This window comes from Staurois parvus, unplaced genomic scaffold (genome assembly GCF_062004578.1).
Source record: "Staurois parvus isolate SC_StPar_1 unplaced genomic scaffold, SC_StPar_1.0 ptg001316l, whole genome shotgun sequence".
Taxonomy (NCBI): domain Eukaryota; kingdom Metazoa; phylum Chordata; class Amphibia; order Anura; family Ranidae; genus Staurois; species Staurois parvus.
The window spans coordinates 1,238,630-1,262,089 of NW_028319112.1; the positions used below are offsets into that span (position 1 = coordinate 1,238,630).

The 23,460-nt window shown below is 42.9% G+C and overlaps 1 protein-coding gene across 4 annotated transcripts in view; it reads right to left on the bottom strand.

Moving 5' to 3' along the window:
• The window catches only part of KIAA0586 (KIAA0586 ortholog), a 253,660-nt gene that overhangs the window by 222,568 nt on the left and 7,632 nt on the right, over positions 1 to 23,460 (bottom strand). For all 4 annotated transcript variants that reach the window (XM_089661119.1, XM_089661118.1, XM_089661120.1 and 1 more), the window contains exons 2-4: positions 20,419 to 20,480; positions 13,085 to 13,166; positions 10,321 to 10,390 (exon numbers count right to left, since the gene is read on the bottom strand). In XM_089661119.1, the coding sequence (XP_089517245.1) occupies positions 10,321 to 10,390; positions 13,085 to 13,166; positions 20,419 to 20,480 (214 nt within the window). The remainder of the gene's footprint in view (positions 1 to 10,320; positions 10,391 to 13,084; positions 13,167 to 20,418; positions 20,481 to 23,460) is intronic.

A 23,460-nucleotide genomic window follows, 5' to 3' on the forward strand; every position in this document is an offset into this window, starting at 1 on the left:
GACATCTTATTAACATCCTTAAAGAATAACATAATGTTGATAATTGTATGTTGGTTACTATAGATGTAGAATCTTTATATACTAACATCGATCAAAATGATGGAATTAATGCGGTAAAATGGGCCCTTAAACATAAATCACTCCTGAAAAGATCGCAGAGGAAATTTGTTGTTGAATTACTTGAATTTGCGATGAATAACAATTTCTTTTGGTACAACAACACTTTTTTTCAGCAATGTAAGGGTGTTGCCATGGGAGCTAAGTATGCTCCCAGTGTGGCAAATCTGGTAATGGATAAATGGGAGGAAGAAAGTATTTTCAATAAATGGCCAGAGATGGCGCTATACAAGAGGTATATTGATGACATTATAATGGTATGGGATGGATCCAGAGAAAAGCTTGATTCCTTTATGGAATATATTAATATGAACCGCTATGGATTGAGATTCACTGTTATGAGTGATTTTGAGCAAATTAATTTTTTGGATCTGGTCCTATATAAAGATAATGGCCAAATTTGTACCAAAACTTACTTCAAGGAAGTGGACAAAAACAGCTATATACCTATTTCTAGTGGACATCATCCAAATTGGTTATATAGCACTCCAAAAAGTCAGTTTACCAGATTAAAAAGAAATTGTAGCGCTAACAAAGATTTTTTCGATCAATCTGAGGTGTTAATTGAAAGATTTATAGAGAAAGGGTATGATAAGACCTTTTTGATTAAAGAGAGAAATTCGATTAGTATTAAAGATAGGGAGAAGTTTCTTGGAAATAGAAAGGCTCATTTGGGATTTGAAAATAATGTACCCTTTATTACTAACTATAATATGCAATACAAAAATATTGAACGAATTTTTAAAAAATATTGGCCCATTTTGTTAAAAGATGATATACTAAATAAATTCTTATCTAAAACTCCTAAATTCATTTATAAGAAAAATAAGTCTCTTAGGATGAAACTGGCTCGCAATGTCATCGAACCCCCAAAAAAGTTCGATCTGTTTCCAAATTTAAATGTTTTTTTTCCTTGTAGGAAGTGTAAAGTTTGTAGGACTGTAAAAGTTGGTAATAATAAAAAAAGAAAGTCATTCTGCTCCTCATTTTCCAAAAAAGAATATGATATTAAATCCCTGATTACATGCAATTCTACACATGTGATTTATGTTTTAGAATGTCCATGTCATTTGAGATATATTGGGAGAACTGGGAGATGTTTAAAAACAAGAATAGGCGAACATATAAGAAACATAGTAAAAGGATTTGATAAACATAGTGTATCCAAACATTTCAAATTGGTACATAATTGTGATCCGAGCTTACTTACCTTTTATGGGATCGAGATGGTAAAACCCCATTGGAGGGGCTCGGATTTGGTTAATGAGATTTCCAAAAAAGAGACGTTTTGGATTTATGAACTAAATTCCTTGCAACCATTTGGGTTAAATGTCGATATAGATTTGAATTGTTTTCTCACAAATTTTAAATTTTTAATTTTTATGTTATTTTAAGTATATTTTTATATAGGCAACTGTTTAAAGATGATATATGGGAGATTGTATGCTTTTTGTACAATTTTTGCATTATTTTTGTATTATTACTAGAGTTCCCCTTTATTTGTGTTTAAAGTGTTACTGGCCCTTTAAGTTCCCTTTTTGAAACACAGTCTTAGAGGGTGCTGGCCCGTTAATGTATTTATTTATTTATTTAATTTATTTATCATTAGTGTTTTATTTAAATTTCTTTTTATTTTATTTTTGTTCTCTTGTTTTAAATTTTTTTTGCTTGTGATGGCAAATATATTGGATACATTATATATCCTTTGTGGACTCCTGTCATCTGTGGGGCGGCTTGCTTTGCTTGATTCCCCATTGATGTCAGCTGTTCGTTTCCTGTGAGTGAATATTTAAGGAGGTTGAGACGTCTCACATCTATCCGCTCCGTGAGGACGTCGATGACGAAACGCGTAGGGCGGAGCTTGATTGATGTGACGTCATTACGTTTTTGGCTGCCAGCTACTGCGCATGTGCTGAGTAGCCAGGCTCGTTTATGTGATTGCTGTTATGCTGTTGATGCTGGTGTCGGCTGGGACACCTCTTGAGTAAGTGCAATGAGTACCTAATAAAGGAATTGGTTTTTATAATATTGCACCATGAAGTCTTTCTGTTTCTCTCGAGTGCTTGGCATTTCCCCCCATGGATACGTTTGAAGGTGGTCCTTTATCTATTGGAGAAGTGGATTTTCGATTAACTACAAAGTTTTTCATCCTGTTATTTCGATCGATGAGGATCGGTGTGTTGCAGAGTTTCCGTTTCTGAAGATATATTTATGGATGATCTGCCATTATGTTATCAAGGTTTTTTGGTGAAATTTTTCATATTTAGACACTTTTTTTGCACAAAAGTTTTTTGCACTTAAAAGTTTTTTATTTTTTATATATTTTTTATATAAATATATATTTTATTTTTTTTTGTGGTATTGGCATATATATATTTTTTTCTGGACTTATGATTTGATGATTTCTTTATATATATTTATATATTTATACACATTTACTAGCGCAAATTATTTATTTATTGGTACACTTCATATAGGGTGATTTTTTGCAGCTGGTACACTATTAGTAAGTTATATAATTTTGACCATAGGCGCTATTATTAATTTTTCTTATAATGCGTAAGGTTTGTGCGCTCTGTTTTTGTTTCCCAATATACCGGATGTACTTTAGAGGTGAGTGGGGAGAGGGAGCGCAAAATCGCATCTAATCAGCTTGGTCTATCCTTCACATCCGACTGTGACCCCAACACTCTAGGATTCCTAGACCTAGAACTCTGCCACACCAACACCTCCATCTATGCAAAAAATTATACCAAACCTATGGCCGGCAACTCATTTCTACACTTCCAGAGTTGCCATCACCCCAGATGGATAAACAATATCCCAAAAAGCCAGCTCTGCAGACTCAAACACAATTATATGCGTAAGTAGGACTACACTGCCCAGGGTAACCAGCTCAAATAAAAATTTCTGGAAAAAGGCTATCCTGAACCACTGGTGTAAAAAGCATTTTCCCCTCTATCTAACTATCCCCACAGACCAACACCCTCGACCCAACAACCCCAACTCCAGACCACTATGCTTCACCACAAAGTTCCACAACCACCACCGCAAAATGGACCGCATTTTGCGCAAACACTGGAGTATCCTCATGGAGGACCCACACCTCAAAATTTCCATCCCGCTAACCCAAAAATTCTCCTACAGATGGGTTACGAATATTAAAAGCAAACTAGCCCCTAGCCAACTCAAAACAGCCAAAAAAACCAACCCCATACCCATCTTTGTGTCCATCAAAGGCATGTACCAATGCAAAAAACCCAAATGCCTAACCTGCAAATATGTCCTACATGGACAAAAAGAATTCACCACCCAAGGAAAACCTACCACTTAGAAGAATTCTACAATTTTTCCTCTGAATTCATCTACTGTATATTCTGCCCCTGCGATCTTCTGTACGTCGGTCACACACTTCGCCAAAGATTCAGTGAGCACAGACACTCAGTAGATGACGGCAAAAACAAACTCAGCATCCCAAAACACTTCTCGGAGTTTCATTCCCAATCCTCAGACTACATGAGAGTATGGGTTATAGAAACCATCTCCAAAGGCCCCCTGCAAGCAGAGCGCTTCAAACACCTCTGCCAAAGAGATACTTTCTGGATATATACCCTTAATACACTGGCACCTGGAGGCCTCAATGAGGAATTGGAATTATCCACCATACTATAGTTAGTTCTTCACTCCCTTCATATTCTGATGAGGTTACCCCAAATAAAAGCCTAAAAAAAAAAAAAAAAAAGTAGGCCAGCATGTTCTCAGTTTCCAAGTGCCCCCCTCACCCTGTACCCACAACAGCCTTACCCTTACAAAACATAGCATATAATGAAGATAGCACAGCACAAAATCCCATTTTGTTTTGCTTTCCTCGACACAAGGGGTTTTGAATTTTTTTTATGATTACAGACTCGCAATTAATTGCTCAATATGTCCCCATACTCCCTTCATCACACCATCATCAGTCCTATTAGGTACCATTATGGCTTCAATATAGACCTGTAGCTTGATTTTACTGTGCACTGGGATAGCTAGGAAAAGCAAAGCTGGAGGAAAATCAAAAAGGATTTTATCACATTAGTTGCATAAAAACAAGAAATCTCCAATATGCAAGTTAGCTACAACTAATGAGATTTTTGCTGCTTTTGTGCAGTTAAAACAAATATGGACCTGTGTTTATAGTGAACAAAGGATATTGCAATTCCTGGACACTGCAGTGTTACTTCACATCGCAGCCTAAATTTTAGCACCAAAGGCTGTGGTGTCATGGGTTCTCTCTGCCTAAACACTGCAGAGAGAACTTCATAACTGGAGGAAAGACCAGTCACATGACTTTGATTGTGCACTATTTTTTCACCTTTCACTGTTATCATCAATAGCTCTTTGCTTGCCTTGAAGTCCAGAAGCAAGCTGAGTCGCAAGGCCAATCTGTAAAGTACATAGCTATGCTTAATAATAATACATTTTTTTAAAGTAGCAGTATGGCTACAGTAAGGCCATACCACTGCTTTCTAATTGGGGCCAATGAAAGTACAGGTAGAGACAATATTGCTCACATATCGTATGACAACATCAACACAAATTCTTCACTTTGATCTGAGGTTCAATTATGCAGAAGATTGTGCTTCTATTCCATTTATGTTTCAGTCATGTACTGTCATCACTTGGCTCTCATTGCTCCAAAAAAAAAAAAAAAAAATGACTGATACCCCCCCAATTTAAAAACACTTGATCTAGAACAAAACTGCAAGAGTTTTGAATGGCTAGAACTGACAGGCATACATCCTTTTTCAGCCTAATTAGGTAACTACATGAGGAATGTGATTCATACACCAGTGAACAAGGCAGGAAGAGGGTGACTAGGATTTGAATAATACTGTAAATCTTTGTTGTTCACACGTATGCTTGATAGGAGTCAAAATAAATCACAAACTTTGGGTGATCATTGAGAAAGATTTCCCCTGTATTACCATAATCTCTTTCAGATACAAGCTATAGACTGTCCCAAATCTTCCAATATTCCATTTAGCCATCATTATTAAAGGTTTGGGACTCCCTTTTACATTCTTCTAAATTATCTATGTACAGTTGTGTTCAAAATAATAGCAGTCAGACATCACTAACCTGATCAATCACTGTTTTTGGTAGAAATTATATTTCTACATGGCAAATAATTTACTAGCAGGTGTAGTAGAGTAATAGAAATCCAACAGACCCAACAGTCATGACATGCATTCTGCTGATTCTGTGTAATTGAATCACTAATTGAAAGGGGCATGTTCAAAATAATAGCAGTGTGGAGTTCTATTAGTGAGGTCATTCATTCTTTGAAAAACAGGTGGCAATTATTGCCCTTATTTAAGGAAGGAAGGCAGCAAATGTTGTACATGCTGGTTAAAGTGCATTTCTCTCTGAAATTCTGAGGAAAATGGGTCGTTCCGGACATTGTTCAGAAGAACAGCGTACCTTGATTAAAAAGTTGATTGGAGAGGGGAAAACATATAAAGAAGTGCAGAAAATGATAGGCTGCTTAGCTAAAATGATCGCAAATGCTTTAAAATGGCAACCAAAACCTGAAAGACGTGGAAGAAAGCAAAAAACTACCATTCGAATGGATAGAAGAGGAGCCAAAATGGCAAGGACTCAGCCAACAATCAGCTCCAGGAAGATCAAAGAAGGTGTAAAGTTACCTGTGAGTACTGTTACAATTAGAAGACGCCTATGTGAAGCCAAGCTATCTGCAAGAAGCCCCCGCAAAGTCCCACTGTTGAAAAAAAGACATGTGCTGAAGAGGTTACAATTTGCCAAAGAGCACATTGACTGGCCTAAAGAGAAATGGCGCAACATTTTGTGGACTGATGAAAGTAAGATTGTTCTTTTTGGGTCTAGTAGCCGGAGACAGTTTGTCAGACGACCCCCAAACACTGAATTCAAGCCACAGTACACTGTGAAGACAGTGAAGCATGGTTGCGCAAGCATCATGATATGGGGATGTTTCTCATACTACGGTGTTGGACCTATTTATCGCATACCAGGGATCATGGATCAGTTTGAATACATCAGAATACTTGAACAGGTCATGTTGCCTTATGCTGAAGAGGAAATGCCCTTGAAATGGGTGTTCCAACAAGACAACGACCCCAAACACACCAGTAAACGTGCAACATCTTGGTTCCAGACCAACAAGATTGACGTTATGGAGTGGCCAGCCCAATCCCCGGATCTTAATCCAATAGAAAACTTGTGGGGCGACATCAAAAATGCAGTTTCTGAGGCAAAACCAAGAAATAGAGAAGAACTGTGGAATGTAGTCCAATCATCCTGGGCTGGAATACCTGTTCACAGGTGCCAGAAGTTGGTTGACTCCATGCAACACAGATGTACAGCAGTTCTCAGAAACAGTGCTTATACAACGAAATATTCATTAAGTGATTCAAAGGAAAGCAAAATCTTCAAACATTTTTCAGTTTATATAGTGAATGTTTGAGTTTGTAAAGAAGAATACAAACACTGCTATTTTTTTGAACAGTCTAATATTCACTTTTCTTCAATTTTTTTTTAGAGGAACAACACAAATTTGATATATTTTTCTTCATGTTTTGATTTGGAATAGAATGTGTAGTGTTCCCAATGCATTTGTGTGTATGGAAATAAAAGCTATTAGAAGGATTTTGAGCTTTATTCACTTTTTTCAACACACTGCTATTATTTTGAACACAACTGTATGTCGAGAAAGGTCCAGATAAATCTGGATATGCGCCCCATCGAAGTCCAACGGGCCATTCTGCCAAGCCTTACGGAGGATATCTTCTTTAACGTTGTAAAAGTGAACTCGCATAAAACAGCCCTAGGAGAACTTGGACTGCGAGATCTGGGCAAGGGAATCCAGTCTACTCTATCTAATTCTAGCTCGGTATCTAGGGCTTTGCCCAGGATGGTATTGCAAACACCCAGGACCGTGGATAAAGGTCAGCACCACACATGGATTCCAATATTCCCTTTAAGTGCAGATTTCTCTGGCTGTGATTCTCGGCATCCTCCAGGCAGAGGAGAACGGTGATACAGTTCCTGCAGGAGGAGGCACAATATTCCTCCAGTGCAGCCAGGCAAGAGTTAACAGAGTTCCTTGCTTCCTCCAGGGAGGAAACCCTGGCATTCACCTGAGATATGTCCTGCCTGACCTCTTCTATCTCCTTCTGCAGGGCACACGCCTCTTTACCATAGATTCTAAGTCCATCCAGGAAGGGAGGGTCTCTATGTCTTGCTTGGTGGGTAAGGTCCAGAGGATCTAAGCTCAGAATCCATAGTCCAGTGTTGCAGGCCTGACTATTGGGAGGGCTCCGATACAGATGGAGAGGATTCCCTGGTGAGCCGCGGGGTGGGTATAGGGGATAGAATGTCTGCCTCATTCTGCAGGAGGCTCAGGTCTGCCTCTGTCATGAGCTGCTGTTCCTGTGATCTGTGTGCAGCCGAGCGCCATCTTGGCTGCACTGCAGGTGCCGTGGACGTGGCAGGGAATAGATACCTGTGAATCCCCGCCGTGTGCAATGTCCTGATGTGTCAACATTAATGTTGGACCCTGGCCACGTGTGTGTGTTGGCTCGGTCTGCTGAAGGGTAGCTACGGAGGAGCGGAGCTCCAGGGATTAGCAGCTGCTCTGCCTCATGGTTCGGACATGCCCCCGTGATGTCTTTTTTTTACCCCCAAACCTTCTTCTCTTTTGCAGAGAAGAAGGGGCTTTTGGAGGGGACTGCAGGCTAGCCTCTTGCCTACTAACCATGGCCCTGGCATCTGAGGGGGCTCTATTCTTTGGTGTGTGTGCCTGGGGGGAGCCTTGGGAGTAGTTTACTTCATATTCAAGTCCATGTCTCCCCAAAACACACAGACTCTGAGAACTGGAGGACCAAAATACAGATTTGGGGTCTCTGTGCCCAAACTAGCATTGACTGCTTCAACCCTCCTCCTTCCTAAACTCAGAGATGTTCATATAATCATAATAATAATCAGCAAAATAACCTCATGCTGAGGACTCTTGCTCTAATCTGTATATTAAGGTGTTATGTGTTTACTATCTCCTCCCATTGTGTGTCTCCTAGGTATGCATTCCCATTGTTAATTGAGTTCTTTGAGTCACCTATTTGTTGGCAAGTCCTTCTGGAGGTGCCTACATGATAGGATTAGACTGATGTCAGCTTCAACTCATTATCTAATCAGTGAGGAATGTTTATCCCAAAATGTAATATTTGTTTTATTGTTCATGAGGGGATGGGCAATATTTCTGGAGTGTATAAAAACCTGTTTTCAGTTCAATAAAGAGTTCCCGTTTGACATCTAAGCTAGTCTCGTCTAATCTTGGGTGCAATGCCTGGCTATAATACCTTGGTCCTGTGTCCCAGTGGCGAGGAAGTGGTTCTCTGACAGAATCACCCAATCAGGGTGACAGGCGTTCCGTCACATTTGGTGGCAAGCAGTGGAATGCTTCCTACAGTCTGGGACATCCGAACCACCACCGGGACCCAGTGTCGGGTGATATCGAAGGAGTGTTCCAGGAGCCGGACGCCAGGGAAACAAAGTTCAACTGCAGAATGCAAGTGAATATCGCCCAGTATGAAGAGCCTAGTTCTGCCCAGGATATGCTGAAATTGAGAGAAGTGATCTGCCGGAAGCTCTGGATGGAGGCTCTCCAAGTGAAGTAAGACTATTATGGAAAGATTCTCCCTACATTCCTGGATAGGTACTGGCTGCAGTTAGACTTGTGTATACCATTCCTAGGAGAGCATTCTCGAGAGAAATGGATTATGGAGCTGTATAGGCTGGTCCACACAGAAATGGTGCTGGATGATGGGTATCGGGCGCTGCAATGGTATGCTACCCAAATGTGTCCTTGGCTGAAGAACAGCGATTTCATAGAAGACTATGACTTCAGCGGCCCGGGATTAGTATTTGAGATGCTGCAGGAAGATCCACATTTCGGTACTGCAGCAGAGCGGAGATGGAAGGACATTCGAAATGTTAGAGAGATGGAACTTCACAGTGAGTTTGGATTGAGCCCTGACTTGGACTTATAGTTATACAAGAATGGGAACTGGAACAAGTATAAAAAAGACTGTGACAAAGCTCAACAGTATGCTCCAGCACCCATGGATGGTATGGATCATGAGTTACCCACTGAAGTGCTGGCACTGGGCCCAAGTACTGCCAGCCCTTGCCCTAGATTATAAGCAATCCCAGAGACTGGGGATATAATAGACTTTTCTGCTAAGGGGGAACAACCCAGTGAGCCTCCAGCAGAAGAGCTGCCATCGAGGCAAAGCACAGCTGACCTCTACCTACAACAATCAGTGGCCCTGGAGAATTTGTGTGAGGCCACAGAATTTTCATTTTACTTCCAAGTGGAAGAGCTGGTATCAGTGCAGAGCATCATTGATCTCTGCCCAGCACCAACAGCCCTTTCCGGAGCTCCAGGGAGCCACAGCATGCAGCCCTTCTTCCCAGCAGAAGGCTTATAAACTGGAACTCCTAACTCCAGCTGAAGCACTGGCAGCGGGGCAGAGTACCACCAGTCTCTGCACATATACAGTCCCAGCAGAAGCGTTGGCAACAGGACAGAAGATCCAAGACCTGTGCCCTACTCCCACAGTAGTTCCAGGGGCCCAGGGAGAGGAAGTTGTCTTTGCTCTACAGCAGGAGTCCGGGAGTCGAGGAGTTGGAGCAGCCGACTCATCTCCCCAGCGGCAGTTCAAGGACCAGGGAGGGGAGGAAGTCATCCTCCCTCTCCAGTGACAGATCCGCAGTTCAGGAGGGGAGGTGGTTGTCCTCCTTCCCAAGCGGCTGTTCATGAGGGGATGGGCCCTATTTCTGGTGTATAAAATCCTGTGTTTTCTGTTCTATAAAGAGTTCCTGTTTGGCATCTAAGCTAGTCTCATCTAGTCTTGGGTGCAATGCCCTGCTATAATACCTTGGTCCTGTGTCTCAGTGGCCAGGAAGCAGTCCTCTGACGGAATCACCCAATTGGGAGACAGGTGTTCCGTCTCAATATTGTTTACTTTTTGGGGAACTTAAACTACCCCAAGTACCAAGATGGGTAAACCTAGATGATATAGTTCTCTTTTGGTGGCATTGTATCTGTTTTATAAATATCGGAGAGCCACGGTCAATAGTTGGAATGTTCTAATCTTTGTGCACAATTTTACAAATTTTGCCTACCTTTTATTTAAAGCTTCCAAGACAGATTTCTTTTGACCAGTAGTAAACTGTGAAATCTGGACTTCTTTGTCTTAAAAAGAGAAAAAGACATTTATAACTCACAAAAAAAGAAATGGCAACAGCTCAATAAACTTAAACTGGAAAGGGTGTTGTACAATGGGAGTAGTAATTCATTAAGTACAAACTAAGCTGCCAAGCACTTATTATGAACTAGCAAAGATGCCCTATCAAGGGTGTTTCTAATTTACTATGCAAGCAGTAGTCACTGCATAATATATTTGTGGCAATTGCTACCCTTATCCTGTTTTTTTTATGAAATATAGCATAGTAATATTTATTTTTCCAGCCAGTCTGTTGAGCTGTAGATCCTGTAGCCCTGCATTTAACAGACTATTAAAATCTAAACACAACAAAGAAAATTTAATCACACACACACACTTTTTTAAAGTGAAAGTTCACCCTAGAACAACTGTACGAACATTAAACTGCCATACAACTTGAACCTTGATAAATGCATAGCACCATGTTTGAATAGAACGTGCAGTGTCACTCGGACCCCCATGCTATTTACATCTTGTGACTGCAAAACCTGACTGGGAAATGCTTCCTTTGTGTACTGATGCTGTCAAAAACATAGACAGATTGACAGGGGCTGAGTAACACTATGAGCTATATGGTGTTGCTGGTAAATGGCAGGCAATTTTCAGTGCTTGTTGCTGGATGACGATAGTGCAGACAAATTTCAAACATGGGGCTATGCAATTTACTGCGTTTAATGTTCTCAGGGCAATTCTAGAGTGAACTTCTACTTTAAAAAACAGCAAAAGCATTGACTCAAAACTATCAAATCTGAATTCCACGTATGTATATTTTTGCATATTTATGGTGGTCCACCATGGATCAATGTAAGTATTCATATTCCATACCTAGCTGATTCCTGTGGAAGCAGAGGATCACTGTAGTAGTGCCATGACTAGAGTTATCCTCACTCTCTTCCAGATCCCATGCTGCCCTGCTGCATAGTAATCACAGGTTGGTTGTTCGCTCTGTGTTGGTGTCATTCAGAGAATGTGTTAGATTTTCCTCAGTGAATGCAAACTGTTGACTGGTTGAATGAGGTGGAGAGGCAGGTCAGTGAAATTGCAATCTTCACTTTGCCCAGAGAGAGCCTTGTATTCATTTAGAAAAATACAAGGTATTCTCTAAACAGCACACACGTTCAACGAGCAACTCCCTGTGTTCAATATACAGCAAGGAAGCCGCTCTGTATAGGACCAAGAGGATAGTGAGGATCCTTGTAGTAGTGCCAGCTACTAAAGTGATTCTCCACTTTCCACAGGAATCAGCCAGGTATGGAATTTACATTCTTATTGATGCAAGCTGGACCAATGTAACTTTGCAAAAATTGATCATATCTGGTATTCACCTTTAAAGTTTCTATTTAAAAAACTTCTGAAATCAAACAACAGTTTAATCATTGTTTCAAGTTAGTGCGGCACTTACTATTTCCCAATATATAAATAAAACCCAAAATATAGCCTACAGACTCATTACAAAATATAAAGTGCCATCATACATAAATATAAAGTTCCATACATGATCATACATACATACATACATACATGCTATATATCTAATCCTCTGTGCAACAAATATAAAAGTCCCAATATAAAACACAATGAAAAAATCCACTTGTGCAAAATAAAGTGACCGGTGCTCAAACTTCACGTTCTTCAGGATTCAATGTGTGCTATACACCCTGTGCTCCCCTCCTTTTTCACCACACTCACTAGAATTTAATGACCCATCACGCACCATAAGTAGGTCTCAAGAGCTTTGAAATTGGATACTATCTCCTTCACTGGTCCCGATGTGTCTCTGTTCTGAGGAAAGGCTTTTCTGCTGTTCCTCTTCTGTTCCATTTCAACCATAAAAACAGTTAAAATCCACTTACAATATTAAAATACTTGCACTATATACAAGCCACTTCCTGTGTTCACCTGCGTTTCATCACCTTGACAATCATAAGCATAGTCAGTGTGACAAAACGCGTTGCACAGGGCTTGTTGCATCACTTCTGCTTTCATATTTCTGGACAGATGGGCACAGGAAGTAACACATGCACTATGGCTTGTATATAGTGAAAGCATTTTAATTCTGTAATCGGATTTTAGTTGTTTTTATGGTTCAAATAAAACAGAATTACGCTATGGAGGCTGCTTCTTGGCTCTCCTTCGCTCTCCTTACATGCATGCATAATGGAGAGGAACAGCAGGAAAGCCCTTCCACCGAGACCAGTGGAGGAGATAAGGAGATAGTATCCAATGCCAGAGCACTTGAGACCTACTTATGGTGTACAAGGAGTCACTAAATTCTGGTGAATGTGGTGAAAAAGGAGGGGAGCACAGATTGTATTGCACAAACTAAATAAAAAAAAGAATATGAAGTTTGAGCACCAGTCACTTTATTTTACACAAGTGGATTATTTCATTGTAGTGTACAGAGACTTTTATATTTGTTGCACAGAGGAATTGATATACAGCATTTATATATATTTTGGGTTTTATTTATTTTTTGGGTAATAGTAAGTGACGCACCAACTTCAAACAAATACTGAGATTAGATACTCCTTACAGGGGCATAATCACGGTGCCGGCAGATACATATTTTTTGGCACACCATATTGCGGAGTTTACATATACATTCTAGTTTTATCTTGCCTAGTGTATATACATCACTATAACATTTAGCAAGAATTGCTCACTTTTCTGCCCGTTGCTCTCCTGGATTTTCTTCTTGATCACATTGTCACCTGTACCATCTTGAAAATGTTTTGTCACAAGAACCTTTCAAACAAGAAAAAAAAAAAATAAACAATCAAACACTAACGTACATTTAACATTATTTTTTTTTCCTTTACGTCAGAAATACCATTTAGAGATGGAATTGACATAAACCTACATTTTAGGCAAATATAAATGCTTTGCTTGTAAACTGACTCATCATCTATAAGGCTGTTAAGTAAATCTTGGCATTCATTTGTTCTAGCTTGCTGCTTTGCTAGCAAAAATAGGTTTTAAATTCATTTCATCTACTGTATGGACTTTAAAGTGCAACTTACAGTATGATAAAGCAAAGACTGTGTTTAACATTTCCAGCATCACCCTAAGTCCCACCCAAGCATACTGTGAATCAGAGGGAGGTTGCACAGCATCAGAGGAAGGTAGCACAGCACAGAAAGATTTAATATGCTATGGCTGTCTGTTACAGAATAAAAACCCAGACCAAAGTATAACTTAAGCCCAACTATTTTTTTTTTATAAATTTTGTATGGGAGGGTTAAATCTTTTTCCTGGATTTTACTGCTGTCTTCATCTCCACTGGGAAGATGTGCCCTCTATATTTTCTGGTGGCCATGCTCATAGGACAAAAAGTGATGAGAAATCCAAACATAAGAGGGGATATCCCCTCACTGCAGCAATGAATGTAGGCCGATGAGAACAGTTTTCAAATCTACATACCCAGAGACTGGTGGCCTAGAGGCAAGTGCAAATAACAGTTTAAAATGTCCAGCAGTGTTTCTATTTAACCCTTTGTGGGTTTCATATTTAATACAAGTATCTAGAGGGGCCTAAATACAGTTCTTATCTAGAGCACCCAAGGGGCCCCAAAATCCAAGCAATTATATTATGCAAATAATTACTTGAGATGGGAAGTTGACCATCCCTCCTGCACTGTATTATTGGATAGTGAGTGCAATGTCAATCTAGGTGGCTAAAAAGGAATGTTTGGAAGACAGGGAAAGGGTACAGATGAAGGTCAAAGTGCTGTATACTAGAGCACCTTTGGTGTTTAAGCTCTCTAGGAAATAACTGAATGTGTGTTTTAGTCAAAACCAGAATGAGTGGACGTGGTCAAGATATGGCGCTGTAAGCACACTTTCATCAGAGCTCTGCAGGGATCAGGGTTCCAGATAGCCGGCCTAGCCATCTACATTAGCGGCTTCTCTATGCCCAAGGAGCAGAAACACTCTGCAACAGCTGAGGAGTGCAAGGGACTCGGGATTTTGTCCTATTTCCTGCGGCAAGCACTCGATCCCCGTCCCGCAGCTCAATCCAAGGTGGCGCCAATCCGGACTGGCGCCTCAGGTCCCATGCTGGGTAAGAATTCAAAGCCAACTACCTCGCAGGCCTCTGTGGTGGATGTGTCCATACCCCGCCCAGACTCCCCTATACTCTCGCCAGAGTTACCATGGGCTAATTCGCCCACGGACCCAGCAGCCAATCCTAGAACAGATACATGCCAGGATGATAATATACCGGACTTGTTAGCTTTATTGCCTGCAAAACAAGATATTCATGAAATGGCCGCTTCAATTGTTAATTCTCTATCCAAAGAACTCTAGGACCTTAAGCAGGAAACTGACTCTGTCACTGAGAGAGTTATCACACTGGAAACTTCTGCAGCTGACAGGGATACTAGGATTTCTGTTATAGAACGGTCACAGGAAATGCTTCACCACCACCTAATTCAGATATACCTTCGTGTTGATGATGGAGAGAATAGGAACCGTAGAAACAACCTGCGCTTGAGGAGTATTCCAGAGTCAACGATGGGCAGTGAATTGCGCACCACGGTGGTTGCAGTTTTTAATCTATTGCTGGGTAAGCCCCAACTGCCGAGCTAGAGCTGGACCGGGTACATCGGATTCAAGGAACTCACCCACGGGTCCCTCCTGTCACCTCATCAGAGTCTCCCCCTCCGCCTAGAGATGTTCTTTGTAGAGTGCAATTTTATTCTATTAAGGAAGAAGTGCTGCGCCAGGCCTGGGGGAGAGGTCCCGTAGACTTTGATAGGGCAGCCATCAGGATCTATCCAGATGTTTCCAGACAAACCCATAGGATGAGAGCTCTACTGCACCCGCTTTTAGAAGTGATCAGAGAAGCGGATGCCACTTAGCTTTTTCGGAGGGCACTCTCCTGATGGGGGGCGGATTTCAACTACTCCCCAGAACCCCTGCTGGATGTCTCAAGAGGAGCTTCCCATTTATTGTACTAATACCTCAAAAAGTTGAACACAGAGCTTCAATTGCTTAAATTGGTAGACCCCTGGAGGATAATGCACCCTAGAGAGAGGGATTATTCTTATTACTGCTCAGTTCACCAATCCTACTCCAGGATTTACTTTTTTCTCATCCAACATAAGGATCATCCCAAAGTAGTATGCTTGCAAATAGGCACCATCTCCTTCTCTGACCATGCTCCAGTGCTCCCTGTCCTTTGATTGCAACTCGTGTGCTCCGAGCCCACCAACTTGGAGGCTCAATGATTCCTTACTGCAGCTTCCAGAGGTACGATCAGAGGTGGACAGGCTCCTACAGACATACTTCAATGAAAATGTGGGTTCTTTTCCCAACCCCTTGATGATTTGGTAGGCGCACAAATTTGTGGTTCGAGGATCCCTGATTCGAATTGGCTGGAAGAAATCCAGCCTCGTGCACCAGTTGATGGCTTGAGTTCATTCTCTCGAGTCCATACACAAGGCCTCTTTGGCCACTTCACATCTGGCTGACCTGACTAAGGCTAGGGAAGAGCTGAATAACTATATCAGAAAACGATGCAACGTTTGTTGTGGGCAAAAGGTTCCTTATATGAACATTCCAATAAACCAGGCTCCATGTTAGCTAAAGCCACCTTCATCGCTCAGATAGTGACTAAACAGGGGGTCAAGGTTTCCACATCTGCGGAGATGGCGGTGGAATTTAGGGACTTTCACCACGATTTGTATAACCTGCATCCCTCACATTCGTATCGCTTCTTCAACGATCTGGTAAAGGCATCCCTTGAATACATTCAAGCATCAGGTATGTCTACCCAGCCTGATACTGCTAGAGGGGACTTGGAGACCCCGATAACTGCAGAGGAATTAGGGGCGGCTGTAGCTCAGACTAAACCTTGGAAGGCTCCAGGCCAAACCTTCCCGGCAAGACTGAAACCACATTTTCTGACAGCTTGCATTTCCCTGATTAGCGAGGGTTCCATGCCTGTCGACTCGCTTTGGGCCTACATTTCACTTATTCCTAAAGAGGGCAAGGATCCTTCCCAGTGCAGAAACTACAGACCCATAGCCCTGCTAAATGTGGACCTGAAACTTCTCAAAAATTCTAGCAAACCAATTGATTCCGTACATCCAGTATTTGATTAATTTAGACCAAGCTGGCTTCGTACCATTTGTGAAGCTCGAGATAACACAACCAGGGTTTTAAACCTAATTCACGTGGCACGATCCTCTAAACGACCCCTTTTATTGCTCTTCATGGATGCAGAGAAGGCCTTTGACAGGGTGGCATGGCATTTTATGCGGGCCACCCTGCAACACATAGGCTTGGGACCCCACCTGTTAGGGTTGCTCCTCTCTCTATACTCACTCAGTAGGGATGAGACTAGGTCTGAGAACTTCAAGATTACAAATGGTACGAGACAGGGCTGTCTTCAATCTCCAATAATTTTTATTCTCACCCTGAAGCCCTTTTGCTGCTCGGTCAGAAGGAACTGGAATTTGCTGGATACAACAAACCCTCTGGACATCACAAATTCTACGCTTTTGCAGACGACCTGATTTTTTTAGTTACTCGCCCTAATACAACCCTACCTTCCATTCTGCGTGAACTTCGTATTTATGGTGAGCTTTCAAATTTCAAAATTAACTTTGCGAAATCAGCTGCTCTCAATGTCACAATTTCGCCCCGGGACCTTCAAGCGCTCTGTAGCAACTTCTCATTTCATCGGGCAGACAGCTCAATTACATACTTGGGTACCAAGATAACCTACAATCTGGTGGATATCTACCAGGCTAATTTTATCCCTTTACTTCAAAACGTTACTCGAGCCCTGAAACGATGGCATATGCGAACGTTGACATGGTTCGGGTGCTGCAACACCTTGAAAATGATGATACTTCCCCAGATTCTCTATTTGTTCCAGGCCTTACCTGTAACCATTCCTATGTCCTTCTTTAAACGCATCCGCTCTATATTGCAGACTTCCTTTGGTCCCACAAGCCGTCATGGCTCAAATTCCATCTACTCACTCACCATAAGGTTAGAGGGGAGGGGAGGCCTCCCAGATATAGCGCATTATTACCAGGCTGCCCACCTTACAAGGATAGTGGACTGGCACTGTAATGGAGATGTGAAATAGTGGGTGGGCATGGAGAGCGAGGACATTGCCATCCCTGTGCGGGGCTTGCCATGGTCGACTTCTCGGATTCTAGTAGAGATCCAGTCCCACCCAACAGTTGGAACTTTGCTTCATGTAGCCCAGTCAGTCCTCTGATCTACAGACCTATCACCTAAGACAGTGATGGCGAACCTATGGCACACGTGCCAGAGCTGGCACGCAGAGCCATCTCAGTGGGCACGCCAGGAAGAAGAGGATGATGAGCGCGCATGGACCGGCCATCCAGATCTCGTCCACACTGGATCCCCATCAAACTACATTTCCCACATGTCTCTGGGGCCAGGGTGGGCGTGGACGAGAGGAAACGGCTCCAATACGGCTCTGGCACCAGGGGTGATGTACCCGGGGATGGGCGCGGAAGAGGCTCCCACACTGCTCCCACACTGCTCCGGGGCCAGGGGCAACGTGTTCAGCGTGGATGGGAATGAGCTGCTGGGTTGGAAGCCACACCGACGCTGCCAGAGGTGAGATTGCTTGCAGTGTCATCCATCAGTGCCCAGCAGTGTCGCCTGTCAGTGCCCAGCAGTGTCGCCCATCAGTGCTGCCCATCAGTGCCACCCATCAATGATGCCCAGCAGTCCCATCCATCAGTGCCCAGCAGTGTCGCCTGTCAGTGCTGCCCAGCAGTGCTGCCCAGCAGTGCCACATGTCAGTGCCCAGCAGTATCGCCCATCAGTGCTGCCCATCAGTGCCACCCATCAATGATGCCCAGCAGTGTCATCCATCAGTGCCCAGCAGTGTCACCCGTCAGTGCCCAGCAGTGTCGCCTGTCAGTGCTGCCCAGCAGTGCCACCTGTCAGTGCCCAGCAGTGTCGCCCATCAGTGCTGCCCATCAGTTCCACCCATCAATGATGCCCAGCAGTGTCATCCATCAGTGCCCAGCAGTGTCACCCATCAGTGCCCAGCAGTGTCGCCTGTCAGTGCTGCCCAGCAGTGCCACCTGTCAGTGCCCAGCAGTGTCGCCCATCAGTGCTGCCCATCAGTGCCACCCATCAATGATGCCCAGCAGTGCCACCGATCAGTGCCGTCTGTCAATGCGTCCAGGTAGGCAAGTGGTTAATTGCAGTGTTGGCACTTTGAAATAAAAAAGTTGGTTTGTGTTGCAGTTTTGGGCACTCGGGCTCAAAAAGGTTTGCCATCACAGATCTCTCCCATGACTCCTGTTATAGGAAATCCTGACTTCTCCCCAGGTTTTACTAATAGAAAACTCAGAAATTTCGCCTGGTTGACTTTTGGTCACATAGACGGTTTCCCTCCCATTCTTCAATGTCTGTCTGCTCGGATCCGCCTCTGGACAGTTGGAACGTCATGCAGCTTAGGCATTATCTTCTGACATTTGTGAAACCAGGCTTCTCCCAAAGTACACTCACGCCATTTGAAAAGCTGCATTGACAGGAAGCACCATCTAGACATACACTTTCATTCCTGTACAGCCTCCTGACCTCGTCTTCCGGCAAAGCCCCAGCAGCATTTGTTCCCCATTGGGAAACAGACCTCAGAATGACTTTTACACCAGATCAGGTAGACAAAATCCTGCTGCTGGCACATAAATCTTCTATAGCGAACAAATACCAGGATACCATATGTACTCCACAAGATTGACCGTAACGTATCAGACACATGCTGGCGTTATGCCCATGACATCGGTACTTTAGCTCACATTTTTTTTTGCCCTGGGATACGTCCCTTTTTGAAGGATGTGGCGGACACAGTTAAGCAGTTAACATCCGTAGATCTAAGTGGAAATCTGGCAGACTGCCAACTCCACCTGACAGAGAAGCCTGTCCAAAAGTATAAGACTTCCCTCACAATTTACCTGGTGAATGCAGCCAAGGCTTGCATCCCCGCTATGTGGAAGCAGACTCAACCCCTGACTAGGCCACTGTGGTATTCCAAAGTCAATGATATTCTTTATATGGAAGACCTGACGGCTACCCTACATAATACTGAGGAAGCCTTCAGGGAAAGGTGGAGATCCTGGAGACATTATTCCTGTACAGATACCTACCTGCAGGCCATGTCACAAGCTGACCCTGTCCCACCTTAAAGTGCCCCGCGGGGGGGCCTATATTTTTGTCCTTGAAGACAAGATCTGAGGATATCCTCTAGTGTGACTTGCCTTTCCTCCCCTTTCCCCTCCCCCTTCCTCCCCCCCCTTTTTTTGTGTCTTCTTTTTCTCTCTCCTCTTCCACCTCCCCTTCTCTCATATTCTCTGCTACATTTATTTTCCTTGTTTTTAGTTACTTAGATCATTCTTGCTGTTTTGCCATAGTAGGTATCCACTGTTATGTTATTAAGCAGTGTCTGTTTCGCCAAGGAATTCAGGCAGCTATCTATATCTAAGCCATAAGTAGAACAGTATAGTAGAATGTTTAATTTTACTCATTCAACTTGGAACATCTAATTGAAGTATGTCAGTTTTATGATTCCATGTGATGTGATCTTCCTGTTGACTCGCTTTTAGCGAAAGTTGGAAATGTGTTGAATTTATTGAATCTATTTTTCTGTATTATACACTGATGTCTACAGGTCAACCAGTTCCAATATGTGTCATTTAACTCTTTATTTAGCCTTTGTGTGGAGTTTAAAGTTTAAAGAAATCCATATGGTTGTCAACCTGTTTAGGTTTACATAATATAGCATGTTTTTCTTTTTTTGTTATATCTAACATTGATGTACCAGACATACACCTTGCTGGGCTTTCCATAGAACACGGCAAGAGCTGTATCAGTCACTGAATTTGAACTTCCTATTATCCAGACCACAATCTTTTTTTTTCACAGTGGGACCAATTTGGGTATAATCTGCTACATTTTTGCTATGTGAACTCAAAATTATCAGAAAAGTTAATCCTTCTTACCTTTGGAGATCTGGAGTTTTTGGATGTAATGTTTTTCTGTACGGATGAACCACTAACAGCATCTGAAAAATAATTAATATGTATATGTATTAATTAAGATATAAATGCATGCAAAAAAAAAGTATTCATGTACATATCCTGCTCTGGGGCAATAAGAACATTATCTATCCATTTTCTTTTTCAGCATTGTTATATGTCAGGGGACAGAGAGAAGGAGAGAGAGGGGAAGAGAAGGAGAGGAAAAGGACAGAGAGAGAGGAGAGAGAGGGGAGGAGAGAGGGAGTAGGAGGGGAGAGAGAGGGGAGGAGAGAGAGAGGGGGAGGAGAGAGGGGGGGAGGGGGAGAGGGGGGAGAGAGAGGGGGAGGAGAGAGGGGGGAGGAGAGAGAGGGGGAGGAGAGAGAGGGGGAGGAGAGAGAGGGGGAGGAGAGAGAGGGGGAGGAGAGAGAGGGGGAGGGGAGAGAGGGGGAGGGGAGAGAGGGGGAGGGGAGAGAGGGGGAGAGAGGGGAGGGGAGAGAGGGGGAGAGAGCGAGGTAGGGGAGAGAGAGAGGGAGGAGAGAGAGAGAGGGAGGAGAGAGAGAGAGGGAGGAGAGAGAGAAAGGGAGGAGAGAGAGAGAGGGAGGCTTACACGTTAATCAATCCAAATCTGATGCACTTAATGTGACTCTTCCAGCAGCTACCAAGACGCAAATCCACTCTCAATTTCCATTTCAGTGGGTTACCGAGCTTCCTCATTTGGGCATTTCAATCACATCTTCCTATTACACTCTCTATCAAGCTAACATTCCACCTCTGCTTCAGAATTTTTGACACCTGTTAACCTCCTGGAACCATATGTCCCTCTCCTGGTTTGGCCAAACCCATGCCATCAAGATGACCTATTTGCCGAACTGTTTTACCCTTTCCGTACACTCCCCATCCGTATACCACCTCACATCCTGCGGATTATACAACGGGATGTCTTAATCTTCATCTGGGCCTCAGCACATCCACGCCTGGCCCATCATCTACTGTACTGCCCTAAAATTCGAGGGGGCCTTGGGATTCCTCACATCCAACATTATTATCTTGCAGCTCAAATAAGTCCTTTGAAAAAATATTTCTCAAGTGCTAATTTACCCCTTTTGGCCATGATAGACATTATGGGCGGTCATCCTACCCCTTTTTCCTCTCTTCCCTGGCTTCCACCGGCCTCACGTCCCAAACTTCTTAGCCTGTTTTTGGCCCACACTCTGGGAGTTTGGGACAGCTGCAAATATTTTGCGGGTTTGATGTCCCCTCATTTACCACTGTTACAGCTGTTTGTCCCTTATTCCCCCAGGGATAATGGATAAACCTGCTTTTTCATGGTAGATCTCCAGCAGTCTTACGTCCATTCTATGCTGACTGTGAAAGGCCTCCACTCTTTTCAGCAATTTAGAGAAAATCACCACATTCCCGCTAACAAACATTTCCATTATTTGCAACTGCGCCATTTTCTCACCCCTCTAATCCAAAATCTTGCGTCGCCTAAGTCTCTGACGAACTTCGAGTTCATGTTCATCAAGGGCTACAACGAAGGGAACTTTGTCCTCAATCTACGCCTCCATTCGAGGCCACACTTCAACACCTTTGACTTCATACTGTACTGCTTGGGCACTAGACCTGCATGAGTCTCTAACCGAAGGGGATTGGGTGCCAATTTGGCAGATGATCTCGAAATGTTCCCGAAACATACAAACTCTGGAGAATACGTATAAGGTCCTAACGAGGTGGTATTTCACCCCGGTGCGTATAGCAAAATACATTCCTGGTAATAGCATTTTGTTCTCTTTATGGCAACGAAACAGACTATAGCCTATGCGTGAAAGTCACCTTCACTGAATTTTGAAGAAGTCAAATGCAGGATCCAGGAATTCTTTATAAATGAAAAATTTTTGGGTGGTGCTTGAAGACAAACACAATATATTTCTCTCCACTTGGCAGCTGTGGCTTGAATATCAGCCAGTCTCTCGCTTGACTGCTAGGCCACTCCATTTTTAATTGGACACTCTATTATAGCCTCCCCCAGGTACTAGAAGGACACGCTTTCTGGCACTTATCCCGTGGCGGCGAATGCTCACTGGCCTCCTATACCCCCCCCCCACCCTTTTTTTTCTCTCTTTCCTTGCCATTACTCACTCTCCACTCTCTTTTCCCCACCTAATGATTATGATGGAACTCCTATGGGGCTCCTGTCACCCCATCACCCATCAACATCATTATGTTTATGGCAATATTAACAGGGGTTAAGTTGCACGATCCATGCCGTGCCTTCTAACCTTGATTGGTATGTGACCCTAGCTAAACTTCAGTGTAATACGTTAGCCTTAAGCAATTTTTTGCCATTGCTGTATTTTTCCATTACTCATGTATATTTTGAACTATATCTTTATCATTGCTTACACATTGTATGTTCTAAAACCTTTTCAATAAAAGCTTTTTTGATACCAGAAAATAATAGGTTGTTCTGGACCATGCTGTCATCGAACTATCTAATTTAGATTACTTCCAAAAATGGCTTCATTATTCAGGAAAAATTCCAAGGTTAGTAAATCAAATAATGTTGGAGCTTTCTCCTGCAAAGGAGAATGAGAATGAGAATATGTCACCAAACAAACTGCACAGTAGGCGCAAGCATAGTTCAGTTAAGCCTCTGATGATTGCTTGCTTCCTACCAAGTAATCCAAATTCATTTTGTTGGCTGTCAGAAAGTAGGGTTCTCAGTGAACAGCCCATTCTCAAAGAGCTTTAAAGCTATACAAAACCTGCAGATCTCTACCCCAACTGTTTTGTTTACTATGGTCAACTCCCTTGGCATCCTGCTAAAGCTGGCCATAGATGGACCGTAATTTGTCCAGTTTAGCAGGGACTGACTGCATTTCAATGCATGTGTACAGCTCCCACAGTGTATTCTGACAGCGGAGAGTTCTCACTGTCAGAATACAATGTCACAACGGGAAGGATTCCTCCATACCTCTTGCTTGTGTTGATGGATGAACTGTTCTTTGGGGGGGTTTTCCGATC